The sequence below is a fragment of the Limanda limanda genome, chromosome 10 (assembly GCF_963576545.1).
Source record: "Limanda limanda chromosome 10, fLimLim1.1, whole genome shotgun sequence".
NCBI classification, from domain to species: Eukaryota; Metazoa; Chordata; class Actinopteri; order Pleuronectiformes; family Pleuronectidae; genus Limanda; species Limanda limanda.
In genome coordinates, this window is record NC_083645.1 from 22,296,396 (window position 1) to 22,311,842 (window position 15,447).

At 39.2% G+C, this 15,447-nt stretch overlaps 1 protein-coding gene across 1 annotated transcript; it reads right to left on the minus strand.

The window, feature by feature from the left end:
* Positions 1-1,735: 1,735 nt before the first annotated feature.
* On the minus strand, positions 1,736-11,297 carry cxcl14 (chemokine (C-X-C motif) ligand 14). The gene is made up of 4 exons (XM_061079717.1): positions 10,956-11,297; positions 9,146-9,251; positions 4,905-5,018; positions 1,736-3,996 (listed from the first exon to the last, which is right to left on the minus strand). Exons 1-4 carry the CDS (start codon positions 11,017-11,019, stop codon positions 3,981-3,983), a joined length of 300 nt encoding a protein of 99 aa, XP_060935700.1. The 5' UTR covers positions 11,020-11,297; the 3' UTR covers positions 1,736-3,980.
* Between the last annotated feature and the right edge of the window lie 4,150 nt (positions 11,298-15,447).

Below are 15,447 nucleotides of genomic sequence, written 5' to 3' on the forward strand. Positions count from 1 at the left end.
CTCATTCACTGTGAACACAGCAGAAGGCAGCTGCCAAATACTGACCCCGCCTCGCAGACAGTAAACTTCACACATTCAGAGAATATTTAATAAATACATTTATTTTCACAGAAGAAGTTTCTCTGTCTGCGTTCATCCGGTTTCTACACTTCATCCTGTTTGTATTTACATCGAGTCTTTACTGATTTATAATGACTATTACAGTGTTTTTTCTTTCTCTAAAGTGAGATTATCTCACTCTCGAGCAGTACAATACAAATTGATTCATTCCAAAGGTTATTTAGTGTCGTAAAAAGAGACAAAACACAGACAGGCACTGACAAAAATCCACAGAAGCAATAATCAACACAGCAAAAGAGCTGCAGTTTGTTCAAGAGATACTAATTATCTTATTTAAAATACTAAAATACTGAGCTAATACTTCAGGGTATAGTAAATACCGCAATGAAATAGCCAGCAGGGCAGTTACCCAGTTGAACGTGTTTTATTGATATTATATTTAGTTAATCACTTTTTTTAAATTTAGTCTTATTAAAGAACACATATGAAGCATAATCGGCCCAACAAATATTTATCTTGGGGGACAATTCATAATTTTTAAGCATTTGAGACAGACTTTACTCTTTAAAAAAAAGGTCTGAAAACTAAGTGATTTTGTCAATATTGCTCATTAGGTGCTACATTATTTAGTACTTTAATGTAAATACGTGCAGTTTTATCCTCTCAGTTATGTCTGTGTCTTAATTTGTTTGTGACCATCTATCAAATAATCTCATTATTCCGCTTCTCTGTATATGATTAATGTTTTTGGGGTGTTTGATAAAGAATCAGAAGTTATAGAACTTATTGTGTGATTTATTTTTGTCTGAAGAGCACCACATTTCAGTGTAATGTATATTTTATCTTGTATGTCCACATGGGCTGTTTGTCCATTGGTATCTTTGAGACATAATAACTACCAACATGAGTTATTACATTCCATTATTACTTCATATTGCCCATGCTTCAACGTGATGTACATCATAGAGGTTATCAGACACATGGATATTTATTATGGCATCATCGTATATTTTTAACTACCAGTACATTTACTTAGACATGATCGTCTGCTATCTTCATTGTATCATGAAAGTACTCAGCAACCCAGAGATTTTTTTCACAGTTGGAATCTAATGTTTAAAATCCACTAAATTGCTTTTTCTAGAGCTTTCATCATCGCTGTCTTCATCTGCCCAGTGGACTTAGGGATCACTTTATCTTCACATATGAATAATTCAACAATCTGACTTGACTCTTTTTTTTAACAGAGATTATACCATTGAATAGTATATTCTAAGAAATAGCAGTACCACTAATTCCTGTTGGTATTATTTCTAAAACAATAGAGTAACAAATATGAACACGTCTATAATTCTGATTTAAAAAGTGTTTTTTTTATAACTGAAGCAAAAATAATGAAAATGTCAATAATGCAGCATATATAGTATTTAGTGTTATTAAGATTTTTAAATGTTAAAAGTGACTTATTTTATCTATAATATGAGATGATATATATGTATTAGAGTCAATATGAAAGTTCATTATTTCACTTTCATTTCACAGTAATATGTCAGTTTGTATATACTGCCACCTGGTGGACTGCTTGCCTCACAACACTTACGTTTAAATGTTTTCCTTCCTCTTCACTTCAACTGTTAAACTGTTTTCTCTCAACAAATAAAATACAAACACCAGCTGGTCTACAGACACTTTATTGCTGTTTATCGTTTTATACTCAGTGGAACGTCTAACTGTGTGTTAGGTGGGCCAGTCCAAACACGCACCCTCCGAATATATGTTACCAAATCAAAGATTTAAATAAACAAAAGCAAAAAAAAAGAACGACTCTAATGCAGTGATACAATATACATGACACTATAAAGGTATTTAGATGAATTCATTTTCACTAACATATAGGTTGTACTGGTCCATTTACAAAATGTTTCTTTATATATATTCATATATTCAAGATATAAAACAAGAGTAATGCACATTCTTCAAAGAGTAAAGAAAATGTGATGGGGTTTATTTTGTATACATGCAGATATATTTGTGTGTGAATTCAGTTTGTTGGCAACAAAACTATGACCAACAGTCATTATTACAAAGTGTATCCACAGCATAAGAAATGATAACACGATGACAGTATTGTTCAGGAGATCTAAAGGTGAAAGAGCAGAGAATCATGAGTTGGTTGTAGGAGACAGTGGAATGAGTATTAACAGAGCAAATGAGGAGCCTGACATACATCTAAATATAAGCTTTATATTATACTGCAAGTAAAAAGTGTTGTTTTAAATCAGAACAGCCAAATTGTTCTTTTTCTGAGCTAAAATGAATTGTTTGGATTTCAATAAGATAAGATAAAAACACAACCTATAGCTGGTTTACAGTTAAAAATGAATGATATTCTGTATTTTTATTAAAGTCTACAAAAATCAAATGAAAACAAACAACAACATCAATGATTCAACCCAAACAGCAAGAATATTCCATGTATCCAAAGCCTGATATCGTTAATTTGTCGGTGTCTAAAAACTGTAACACATCAGTGAGCCATACTGCTGCTCTGGCTTATAGGGTTATTCATTATCATGATAGGTAATAATTAAAGGACACTGTGATTTATTTGCCGACGTCATTGTGCAGCCATAAATAACCAAATATGTATAAATCCACACGTGAAAATAGTCCCTAACATCTACAAGCTGCACTTGTAGTAGGAAGTTATTTAAAATATTGACTGACCATATTTGAAGACAATGATTAGACAGAATTTAAACTTGAACCAGGAGTGCGATCAAGTTTTTAAAGATTTTACATCATCAGTACGAACGAATGAGCTTCATGTTGGAGAATTTGGACACACTGATAATATGTAAATCTTTGTTTACTTGGATATTTTCCTGGGATACTATAGCTCACAATGACAAATAGATTAGAATATCACGTGTTGCCCTCTCGGGATGCTGTCATGGTTTCATGCTTACATAGACAGTTTGTGGAAGATTAATTGTTTGAACAGATGGAGCTAAAAGAAAAACTAGAAAGGATGAAACAGATCTTCTTTTGTCGATGTAAACTGCACAGTCTTGATTTCTTTGTGTTATATGATAATCATTTAGTTTTCTTTAATCCACAGACTGTAAATTATGTAGGAATGGCACATGTGAACTATTTGTGTTTTCAATATCTACTGAGAGTAAACAATGCACGTTTAGTGGAACACACGTGCTGCAGAGTGGTGTGTTTGTTTGACACACGTGAAGGGTACGGAGCATATTAACACACACAGACACACACACAGGGATAGATCTCTATGTGGCTGAACAATAGTAACATCTGTATTAGTGTACATGTGACCACTGCCTCTTGCTCTACACTTTCAGAGAATCAGATTCATTGAGAACCTTCATCGCTGCATCTACGACCTTTTAATCACAGGTGACCAGATCCTAAGTGTGTTGGCATTGTACAAATATTACACCTGTCATACTGAATAAAGAGAACTGGAAATCTTAACAACAGAAAGACCTACGTCTGTCAAAGAAAGGCTCTCTCGTTTCTTTAGAAGGACACGTTCTCCTTCTTTCAGTTTGAAAGAAGCCTAGAAAGCAAAAGAGAAGTTGCTTTAAATCACATCGGACCAAACCTAGAGCTGTCTGAACACAGATGGCGGCATCTCGTCCACTATTCGACAAGTATAACTACAGTTGTGAGAGACTGGAGTGGTGAGTGACTGCAGCTACGATGATGGCCGACTAAAATGAGCCCACCGGCGTATACATGAACTAAAGATATCTCTTAGTGCGTTTGACAGATCTCAGGCAGAAGAGGGAGAAGTACATTTTAACATCCTGTACTGCGTGAAAACAGTTCTGGTGGTGGTGGCGTCTTTTTTGAGTCTCGCTCCATCCACGTGTGCTCGTTTTGACGACGTTTTAAGCCTCGTACACCCTGGGGAAGAAACAAAAAAGAGTTATCGTTTTCTATGATTTCAAATATTTTCATCTACTGCTGCTATCAGGTGTTTTCCTTTAGTCTGGACATAGGTTTGATTTCTCTGTGATCCCCTGAGACCATGTGGAAGTGTGTCTTGCATCACAACTGCATCATCTCCTTCTCCACAGGACTTTGGTCTGTGTCTGACCCTGACCTCTGACCTCCTCGTGTCAGAGATAAGGTGAAAGGAGGAGTTTCAACAAAACAAATCAATAACACATCACAGAAAGACCACTGGACACGATCCGAGTCAAGTGATAAGAGGTGCTGGGAAGAGAAAGGGCATCTGTGGGTGTGTGCAAGAGATATTAACATCCAGATATGAGTTTTTTAAGTTTACGCATAGACTTAAATTGCCAAAACTAATTTGGATAATTATGTGGATGATCGGATCTTTGATATAGTGAACTGTCCGGGTTGTACTACGCCCCTCACCCAATATCAACTGGGATTGGCTCCAGCGCCTCCCTGTGACCCTCAAGGGATAAAGAGGTCGAAATTATGGATAGATATATTGATTAATGGGCTTTAGAGTGGGCGTTACATTTGGACAAACATGGTCACTGTTGATTAGATTGTTTCTATTTATAGGGGTGATTGATAGTGTTATTTTGCCCACTGTGTATTAACTAGAAAATTCAAAGACACATTTGTAAATAAATAGTTTCTGTCAGGGCATTGTCTTAAAACTATTTGTATTGAATAATGAAATTGTAACGTGTACAAAATCTTAAAATGCAAACTTGAGTTTGTTGCATCCTCATGGTCGGTGTTGAAAATCCCCAGGTCACATTATACTCCATAAACTTGCTTCTAAACGAACCTACGCTCAGATTATGTGAAGAAGGTTTAAGATGTCTCACCTGTGCTTGTCCTTCCAGATGCGGAACCATTTCACCAGATTCTTGGTGCTCTGAAGTTTGGGATGAAGACAATACTCCTGCCCCTTGAACCGATACACGTTCTCCATCGTCACGCTGCAGAGGAGAGCAGGGAAGAAACAAGAAAAACAGAGATGGTTAAATTCCCCCAAAATCCAACGTTATTACCAACTTCACCACCACAAAATCTTTATTGAATAAATGATGATGTTCTGGAGACGACTAGAGAGGCAATTTGTGCTTATATTAAAATAAGAAATGAATAAAATCATTATGCATTCAGAGATGGAGCCCATGTAGCTTCCAGAATCAGCTAAATCTGTTTATAGCTGTATAATAGTTGTTGGTGCAATGGTGAAAAACACAGAAAAACATTTCACGTAATCACATGAGAGCAAAATAGTTTGATCGGGCTGCACAATGAGTTTTGGACAGCCAAGTTGACATGAATAGTTTGAGAGACGGCTGAGATCAATCCCAAAAGCCTCAAACTGAATAGAGTGAAAATGTCAGTGTGACTAGTTGAATGGAAACGGGACAGGTTGTAGAATGTTGGTTGACACATGCTTTCCTCCACATTTCAGCTGCTATTCTTCACCGGGCTCAATAACATTTTAAAGTTAAATGCTCTCAGATTTCAAAAGATCAGCTTGAACTCAGAGTCCAGCTCCTTGGCAGCGAAGCATCACTTTGGAGGTGACATCTCCGCTCATTGTCGGTCTGTAACCCTCCGCTGAAGCCATCGGTAGAGACAGTCCGCCTGCATGTGGCGTATTCAGGCTAAAAATAAAGAGAAATGTGGGAAGAAAGCAGCCACCATGCCGCGGGGCCTCTTCACCCAGCGACACACTCAAAGGCTCGGAAGGAGCATGAATGTTCAATGAGTTGACTGGAGGAGAAAAGACTCGCAATAAAAATGTTGCATTCAGTGGCTACAGGAATTAGATTAAAGTGTTTTGCATTTTATAGCCCATTCAGTCGTCACTTGGTTTGGCTGCTGAGGTTCATCGGGCAGCTCTGCATGTTTTGTGAACGAGGAATTGGGCTTTGAGTGAGTGTTGGACAGAGAGAGCATGGAAGAGCTTTTTGTCTGTATCCTCTGGAATGTGAGAGGCTGTAATAAACATAAAAGTAACGTTTATCCGCGATGTTAACGTCGGTTTTACTCCGAGCTCGGGTTCCTTCTCATTGTCATTCACCTGAGCAGCTGAAGTGAGGCCACTGGCTCTAGAGGCTCATCTGGTTGCAAACGTGTTCGATGAGTACAGAGCGAGAGAATGGTGAACAATGAGAGCAGAAAGAGAACAAGAAGAAAAGAAGAGATGGTCGTCGAGTGTACTTCACTGCAGTATTTCCACTTTCTGCTACTTCTGCTCCTCCACTACGTGTAACAGAGAAGTACTGAGTCTGAAACCTGACTACATGTATTTAACAGGTGCACCTGCAAGTTGCTTTTCACATTTAGATTCGGAGGAATGTGCTTAATTAATTCAAACTGAATGAGGAAAATAACCAGACTTTCCTCAACCAGACCAAGATTAAAATGCATAATCGTGACAATTATATATGTTATTAAACTATAAATGAGGTATTCTGCATAATCAGTGCATTGCAAAATACATTGAGCTGATAAAAGCTGTGTTTTTTAAGGAGTTTTACTTCTAATTTTGTGTCCTTATAATGGAGTTTTACTTCAGTGAAGGATCTGATTTCATCCTCATCTGACAAAAGGACAACACAGGGCAGAAGGAGAGCGATGGTGAGATCCAGACATGAATACAAGTGATAAAAACAAAGAGCACAAAAAAGAAACAATAAATAACAAAACATTATGTGTAAAAAGAATAAAAAAGAAAGAGTGATATTTATGAGGAAGAATGAAATAAAGGGGAATTAAGACTGAGTTTAAAGGCCAGACAAGACGAAACCAGATAGAACTGGGAGGTTGGGTGGCTCTCAGCTTGTGTGGGTTTGTGGTCCGAAGTGGTTGACCAGAATGCCAAACTGGGCACCGTGAGCCAAACAGCCACAACAAAGGCCAGAGGGGGGGCGGGGGGGAACTCTCTCACTTGTTTCTCTCCTGCTCACTTTCTTTCTGTTGCTTTCTGGAGCCCAGAGAGGCTCGTTTTTCACTGGGCACCAACGGCTGGTGGCCCCCATCTCATGCTAATAGAGCGGCCTCGACTAAAAGCAACATACGCCACAGACCAGAGGGTCAACACAGACCAAACCAAAGGGATTCCTACATTCACTGAATAACACACACAGAGACAAAAACATGTATAGTTAATCTTTTTAATGCCGTTATACTGTACTTTTAATCTTAAAAGTTTTGTCCAATCAAGAGTCAAAAATATTGAGGATGCATAAAATAGATAAAATAAATCCTCATATTTGAGTAACTGGCCAAAATTGCTGCATATTAACTTAATTCTGACTTTATGTTAGATGAATCAAGTAATTAATTCAGCATGAAACAAAATTGAATAGTTATTTGATCAATATCTGTTTCATTTGATCACTTTTCTTATTATATTTTCTTTTCTTATATTATCTGGACACCCCTATGTTTCAAAATTAAGAAAATGCCACTGAAATAGATGTATACGTTCTCTCTGCCCTCATATCCAAACATGTCTAAAAGGAGAAATCTAATTCTTCTTCATCATTGTATTGTGTAACAACCAAATATTGTAATGTGAAACATAAATTTGACATACAATAAAACGTTTAAGATATAAAAAAAAGTATATGTCAATGTGATTGATAGCTAATTGTAAAGAATATTATATGTAGTGACTGTTACCTCATCTATTCAAGTCACATCTACACAATCTGTTGCCGTCTCCCAGATTGCCCTCTCCGTGTCGTGTTGTAAGTAGCCAGCAGGTGGCAGCAGAGTGTGAGTCTCGAACACAAAACGGACTCCGGTGACATAACAAACCATCTGTTTTTTTTTCTTTCCTGAAGCTTTGACATGAAACTTCAGACCAATTCCAGCAGTGACCACATCTCTTGTTTCTCGCCCGGGTTGAGACCTGATCCCCAAATGTTTTAAAGTCCTACATACAATCTGTAAATTCTATCGTATGCGTAACAAGCAGGTTTATTTGTTGAGGATTGGAGTCTGAGCTCCACAGGTTACTTCACATCTGTTTGAAACTCTCAGTGGGTTCTTCATCATGCTGCATTTAAACAGCTCAAATTGAACATAATGGCTTGTGTGTGCGCTCCGGCTGTGACTTCACGGGTCACAGATGCAGAGAGTGTGAGAATCAAACAGTATGTGGAGTCTATTGATCCTGAATCAAGCTCTACCCTGGAGGTTAGGCTTCAGAATGTGAAGTGTGTTCAAACAGAACAACACTTTTGGGCTGATCGGTTGTTTACATTAATTACCGTTTATATTTTTGCATCATTACCTCTGCAAAGGAGGTAATGTCTGTTTATTTGTTGGATTGTGAGCAAAAAGTACTGGACGGATTTCAATGAAGCTTGGTGGAAGGATGTAAAATGGGCCAAGAAAGAACCCATTTCATTGTAGAACAGATCTTTCTTTAACAGTGTAAAATGGGGCGTTTTTTGGCCATTTAGAACAATTTAATGATCTCAATGAAACAAATTAGACATATTTAAGGGGACTGATATTCATAAGTGCACTTTGCTGCTACTTGATTTAATTCATGGGCCTTAGTGGCATTCTAATGTAATAGAGATGCATGGTATGTAACCTCAGATATGAGACATACAATGTAAAGCTTAGCCTTTCACCACCATGTCAAGTGTAGAGCTCTGGAAATGTGCCCTGTCCCGGCTGTGTGGTGTAATTAAATCACAACTTCATCATCACACTCTACATCCACCGTAGTGTATTGAGCACAGGTGACAGGATGTTATGATACTGCTGGCAAATATTTCTTTAGGTTGGAGTACAGTCATTGCACAGTTACAACTGTATATCTGCATGTCAAGCAGGGACAAGTACAACGCACTTGTAGTATACACACACAGAGACGGGGAGTGGGGGTGGGGGTGACAAGCAGGAATGTGAGAAGATGAAAAAAGCCGGAGGAGCTGAGAGACGAACCGAGGAGGTAAATGTCAAGAGATTGGGCGAGAGGACGAATCCACAAGACGAGATGTAGAGAGAGAGAACACACCGACATGAGGAAAAATACAATAAAAGAAAGAGAGTGAAAGAAAATAAAAAGACTCTGACTCACAATATCATCTTCTCTTGGCAGTAGGGGTGTTTGGGTTTGATCTCCAGCTTCTGTACATCCTTATATCGGATCTTCGGTCCTTTTCTGGTGCACCTGCACTTGTAGGCTGTTGACAAAACACAAGGGTGAGATCATATCGTTTTCAGTCGTTGTATTTTCCTCATACTTGAGTTTTGTAGCTCACTGTATTTGTTCTAGTTCTGTAGAAGGAGCAGTAATATAATGGAAACCGACCATCTGGAAACTGAACCGTGTGACAGATTATTACAGTCAGTGTCGTAATTACTTCCAGAAACGTCTCTGAACAGATAGAAAAGTCAGTCCTTAGTGATTTGAGAGCAAATTGGCTCTCACTCATCATCATCAGTGTAAAATACAGACTGATGAGGAGGTTCATTGTAGCCAGGGCTGACATCTGCAACAGATTCACATGTCTAACAAACAAGTTATAAAAGTAATAAAACAAAAACAATATTGTTCTTCTTTTGAAGCTATTGTCTGCAAATCTGCAAAATGAACTAATTTGACATTAATGCAGCAGCTCCGATGATTCATGAAAAAAAAATGTTTTGTATTCCTATTAGACAGAGAAAACCTGTGGCTTTAACTCTGCACGTCCTGCTTTCATAAGGTTGTGTTGTTTTTCTCCATTAAAATCCCAGAGCAGGGAGCCAGCAGGTTTTTAACTAAGGTTTCATGATGTCTCACTCCTCAAGTATCTTGATGTGTTTCAATCAAACATCCAGGCTCAGTTTTTACAGCTGTTTTTATTTCATTTCCTGCTGCAGAATAATTTCTGCAGAGGAAATTAGTTTTTTTCCTGGGTTGTATCTTTGTGATGGGAGGTGATGACCTGACTCAAGGTTTCCTTCATCCATCACCTGCAATCCGTCCTGACTGCTGCCTCTAAACCTGTCACGAGCCAAGTGGTGGTGCCACAAACACACTGGTCAACAATAAAACCACACAACCACTGGGACTGTGTGATTGGGAAAAACAGCAACACTCCACACGGTTAGATACGACACGGGGTCTGCGCTCCAAATCCAAATACCTCATCACTTCTTTGTTCTCCCTTCTATGTGATGGCACAAGTCCATAACTTTATAAATCAATATAATGATTATATGGTGGGAAAGACAACTTCTTAACCAATCTAACAAAAAACAGTTAACAAAATATGATCAGATGTGTATTACTGGAATATTTCTCAAGGAGCTGACAAACACAAATATTGCTCCTCATCCATATACAGACATACTCTTCCTCATAAACTCGACAGCTGCAGGAAGAAATTGTAAAATTAAGACTAAAGAGAAAAAGGATCATTAGGTTCCATCAGTTTTCCTCCACCTCCTCCCAAATGGCTCCATGAATATTGTCTTTCAAAGATCTCAGCCACATATGGTCAGCTTCACTTGTCTTTCCAGTCACACTGACACTGAAGGCTCATGCTGAGGGTTGAGCTCCATCAATCATTCTAATCTAGTTAGATGAAGCTGTCAATCTATTTTTGGAGACATTTAGGATCAAATCACTGTGAACAAAGCCCTGGATTGTGTGTTTTCTTTGTGATGGGCATCAACGTGCAAGCAAACGCATCTGAAACAAGTTTTCCTGGACATGAGGTCTTTGAAAGCAACTTTACGCATGATTCAAACAAACTTTTTTTATGTTGTACTTATTCCTGCGCCCAGAACAAACCAAACATGCCGTGCAAAGCATCTGCATTTGTTTGTTATTCAGTTGCATCTTCTCCACAGAGGTTCACAGCTTCAGATCAATAACAAAATAGAAAAGTGTAGTTTACCTTCTGCGCTCAGGAAGTAGAAGGACACCACTAACACAAGTAGCACCGCTGTGCACCGCTGCATGTCTTCAGAAGTCAAGACAAAAAAAGATGGATTTGTTGGCTCCTCAAAAATCCGGTTCTCCTTCTCACAACAGTCAGTGTTATGAAGAGCAGATGATGTCCTCCTGCAGGGAGAGCTGGATGGAGCCGAGGTGCTGAGGGTCTTCTGCTGCTTGGAGCCAGTTGGAGCTTCTGATTGTGCAACTGAGTCTGTGCGTCCTGAGCGCCTGGATGAATCTCCAATCACTCTCCCTCTCTCTCTCTTTCTCTCTCTCTGTGTGTGAGTGAGTGTGTGTGTGTGTGTGTCTCTGTGTGGAGAGAGGCAGCAGCAGCTCTTTTAAAAGCAGCCCGCTGTCGCCCCTCTCATTAACATGCACGGCCAGACAGCGAATCAAACACTTGTGTCCAGAGAGGCACAAGTGGAGAGCGTGGAGAGGGAGGGAGGGAGGGAGGGATGGAAAAACAGAAAAATACTCATATTGTCCAGTGAAGTGACGTCTGCTGCGAAGGGCTGTGTGTTGATTCTGTATTTTACACGTTTCACTGGATCAGAAGTGACAGAAAACTTCAGGAACGTCGGAGGAAAGGCGACGTTTACGCGCAGTATTGAGTGTATTGGACATTTGAATGTTGCACTTACATTACAATGAGATTCTTCTGTATGGTGGGTTGGCATGTGCATTTTCAGTTTTTCAAATGGTTGAATGGGGACAACTGTAATTTATAGCTACAAGAAAATACATAAATGCAGTAAAGGCACATTCAATCAGGGTTTAGATGCTTTTAAAAGTCACAATATCATCATTTATTTGAGATTTCTGTGAGATCCATGTGCAGTTACACATTTCTGTGGTTTCCATCTGGATTACAGGTCATCAAACATGATGGATGATGATAAACCACATCACAAGAAGGCAGGGAATGCAAATGATTATCTTTAAAGGGTTGTGTTCATCATGTGTATGGTTAAAGAGGAACCACACACTATACTCACAGGTCCCCCCCTCTCCCCTCTCCACATGACCTCTTACACTGTGCATCATAGACAAATGTTATTAGGTATATCATATGTCAACCTTTCCATGGCATCAAATAACAACACCAATATGGAGGAGGCAGTTTAAGACCAATATTGCAGCCAGCCACCAGGGGGAGATATTTTGGCTTCACTATCGAGGGTCTGTCATGCTGTCCGTCTTTTGTTCTGAAAATGTGATGATTGATGAACTTTACATTTTTTTGTTGCCTGTTCACACTTCCAGTGGTTACAGAGCAGCAATGTGATTATAATTCATTTGGAGTTGTCTCTTGCTGCTCGTTGAAGTGTTCTTTACTTCCTCAGACTCCTGAGGGGAATATCTGTCTCTTTAGCTGCTTAACACATCACATTCTTCCCTGTGTCTGTGTTTACTGAGCAGGTAGTGAAGCTAAAAACAGCTGCAGCCAAGAATGTGGAAGTATAGAGTCTCAGACCAGTAAGAGCACAGTTGCATTAGGGGCCATAACTTTAATCCAATTTACAGAATGATAGATATTAACTCCTTTAAATGAGATGCATCATATGTTTTATACCTTTTAGCTTTGAATTTTACTTAATCCACGTTTTTTTTCAATCAATATTTTTGTGCATCACTTCATTTCAGATCCTTTAAACTGAGCCATGACCTTATTTCTGTGAGTGCAGTTCCTAAACTAAACTAAAAGCAGCCATTGTATCTGGTGATGGCATCAGGCTGAACCTTTGGCCTGTAAGAGATAGCCCTGAGAAGAGGCTCTGACCCCTCCCACCTGGGACGCTCCGACCACCGGATTAAACAGCCTTCATCTCCGTCCTGCATCATGAGGGATTTGTTTGTGCGTGTGTGAGTGTGTGTGTTTGCGTTCACCTTGCTGACCTGAACACTGATACAATCTGCTGCTGTCATCACTCAAATCTGCGGCCATGAAACGTCTGTCTGCAGCACGGACCTGTGCGAGTTTGTGTGTGTACAATTTGTTCCTGCGAGCATGTCCACATTTGGGTGTGTATCTACACGAGTACAAGCAGGTACATCTGCAACACGTCATCCAATGTGTGTTTTATGTGCAGTCTGAACAGTGAGCAGATCAGCTATGAATCTGTCTTAATGTCACGTCAGGACACCGGTGATGTAACTGTGTTGAATTCAGACAAAAACAAGAGATGTAAGATGAAACCACATGAAGCTATACATTTTCGTTTCATCCTATACATGGAAAACCCTGAAGTCTCGGCCAAATACAAAAATAAATCTCTGCTTCATATTCACGCTCTGTGAAACCCTCCAGAGTACTTTTTTGATCTCTTTATTAAAGACACGGGTGAACTGTCGGTTCCAGTTTTCAGCTAGAGAAGCCGATAGCGAGTCGGACATCTGTTGTCTTCATCCATTAGATCCCAGAGACTGAAGGAGTTAAAAACAGATGATCTCAGCCAATAGGAATCAGACTTGGCAGGATGAAAATCACATCTGCCAATCAAAGATGGTTTATTTCATGATCAGTTGATGCAGAGGACAGAGAGATCACAACAGTTGCAATAATATATATTGGTGTATTGGGTTATTAGTATTAGCAACAGAAAAGTATAAACATACATTTGCTTCCACAATAAAATACAGAGAACAGGATAGACTGTGATATATAGATATAATATAATATGCTTGCACCACATGTTTAACAGATGCTTTCAAGATGTTGGTGCCAATCTCTAAATCTCAAGCAGCTGTTACCAAATATGATGAACTTCGTGTTCTGAGTGTGTTCTCATTTAACTAGATATTATTCAACTCTATTGATCCTAGAATCATTCAGATTTAGGCCTGGTCTTAGTTACTCAGCTCACAGCCTAGATCTGTGGATAGAATGTTGGTCGGTCGATCCATTGCTCTGATCCAGAGTGAAAAATCTGGATGATATTTTTTACTGTCCCAACATGATGTAATTTTCTGACATTATCAACTTATTTATACTCTTCTGAGCTGAAGTTGATATTTTTGGGCTTTCTATTTGTCCACTATTTTATATAAATACAATTTTTTTTTAATCTAACGCAGCAGATGGTTTGTTAAGCCTGTGTCATACTTTCAGAGAGAATACGCAGGGCTGCTAAGGTTTATGTGACGTCACCTCCATCACCGGAGGTTGAGTGAGGCTCTGTGCATTATCACACATAAGAATCACGCATATCTGCCAGTAGCTCCTCCCTCATACAACGCTGACTGGTCCCAACAGCTTGCAGCCCAGCAAGATGGCGGTTTTACACATGGCCCAGATACTGAGACAAACTGGAAATGTACTGATTTATTGTGACAGTAAATGTCTCATAGAGCAATAGAAACACAAGTAAAATTGATCATTATAAATATTGCAACAAGAAGGTTCCCGGTTCAAATCCTGTTCTTCTCGTGTCATAGTGAGTTTTCTCCAGGTACTTCAGCTCCCCCCCACGAGACCCTCAAGAATACATGGTAGAGATAACGGATGGAAAGATGGATGGACATATGTTTGTTGCATTTCTTTTTGTTTCATAAATCATTTACCGAACTGATTTACAGATCCCTTCAACGTTAAAGAACATCCAGTCAGTTGTCTGAGGAGTCACAATGGATTTCAAAAGATCTCTCTCATTCTGGTACTTTTAAAAAACACATAAATTCTCAGAGAATTTGCATCATGAAAATATCTGTTCCCTTAACTGATGAAGTGAGACATTAGCTTCACTGCCATGTCCTTAGTAACCTCTACAATTCCTCCAACTTGACTACAGGCTTATGTCTCTTTACACAAATCTGGGCTGCTTACTCTAGATTGTAAACTCCATTTGTGCTGCTGAGCCAACCTGCTCAGCATCTAATGGCTTTTAGTGCAATTGGCAGCGAGTGCAGAAACTAATTCACAGGGAAATTGATGCGTTTACAAAGAGTCAAACATGGCAGAGGGCGAGTCAAGTGTATTGGGGCTGTTTAGTTTGGGATGATACATGATGAGGGGACAGAGAGACGAGGGGAAAGTGGAGAAGAGAGAGGAACTGTGGATAAACAACCACTGGCTGCTACTACCCCTGCTGAAAACATCAGATCTGAATTCATCTCAATCATAGATCTGTTTATAAAGATGGACGACATGTTACCTCCCCAAATGTGGCGCCAAAGTGTCTTGATGGCCCACTGGTGGCTTCTCCATGTTAATGGGTGAGTCATGGACCGATCTAGGTTGTTCTTATCACACTGATGTTTGTTTAGGTTTTAATTTTAACACCAAGTTTGGGTCTAATTTTTATTTTATGCGGTAAAATAAACAGCGGCTCCATTTTCCTGATTGGCCTCATTTTGGGTTAGGAAGTGCAGACATGTTGTCCATCTTATACAATCTATCCCAGTTCCTTAGTTCTTATATCAATCTGTCAATAAAGCCTTGGAAAAGTCCAAAA

Bases quoted from the DNA above. Each gene is read 5' to 3' on its own strand.
- cxcl14 (XM_061079717.1), bottom strand. From the start codon at position 11,019: ATGCAGCGGTGCACAGCGGTGCTACTTGTGTTAGTGGTGTCCTTCTAC. The intron at 9,252-10,955 runs GTAAACTACACT...TTTTGTCAACAG, and splicing joins CTACTTCCTGAGCGCAGAAG to CCTACAAGTGCAGGTGCACC. The intron at 5,019-9,145 runs GTGAGTCAGAGT...TCTCCTCTGCAG, and splicing joins TGCCAAGAGAAGATGATATT to CGTGACGATGGAGAACGTGT.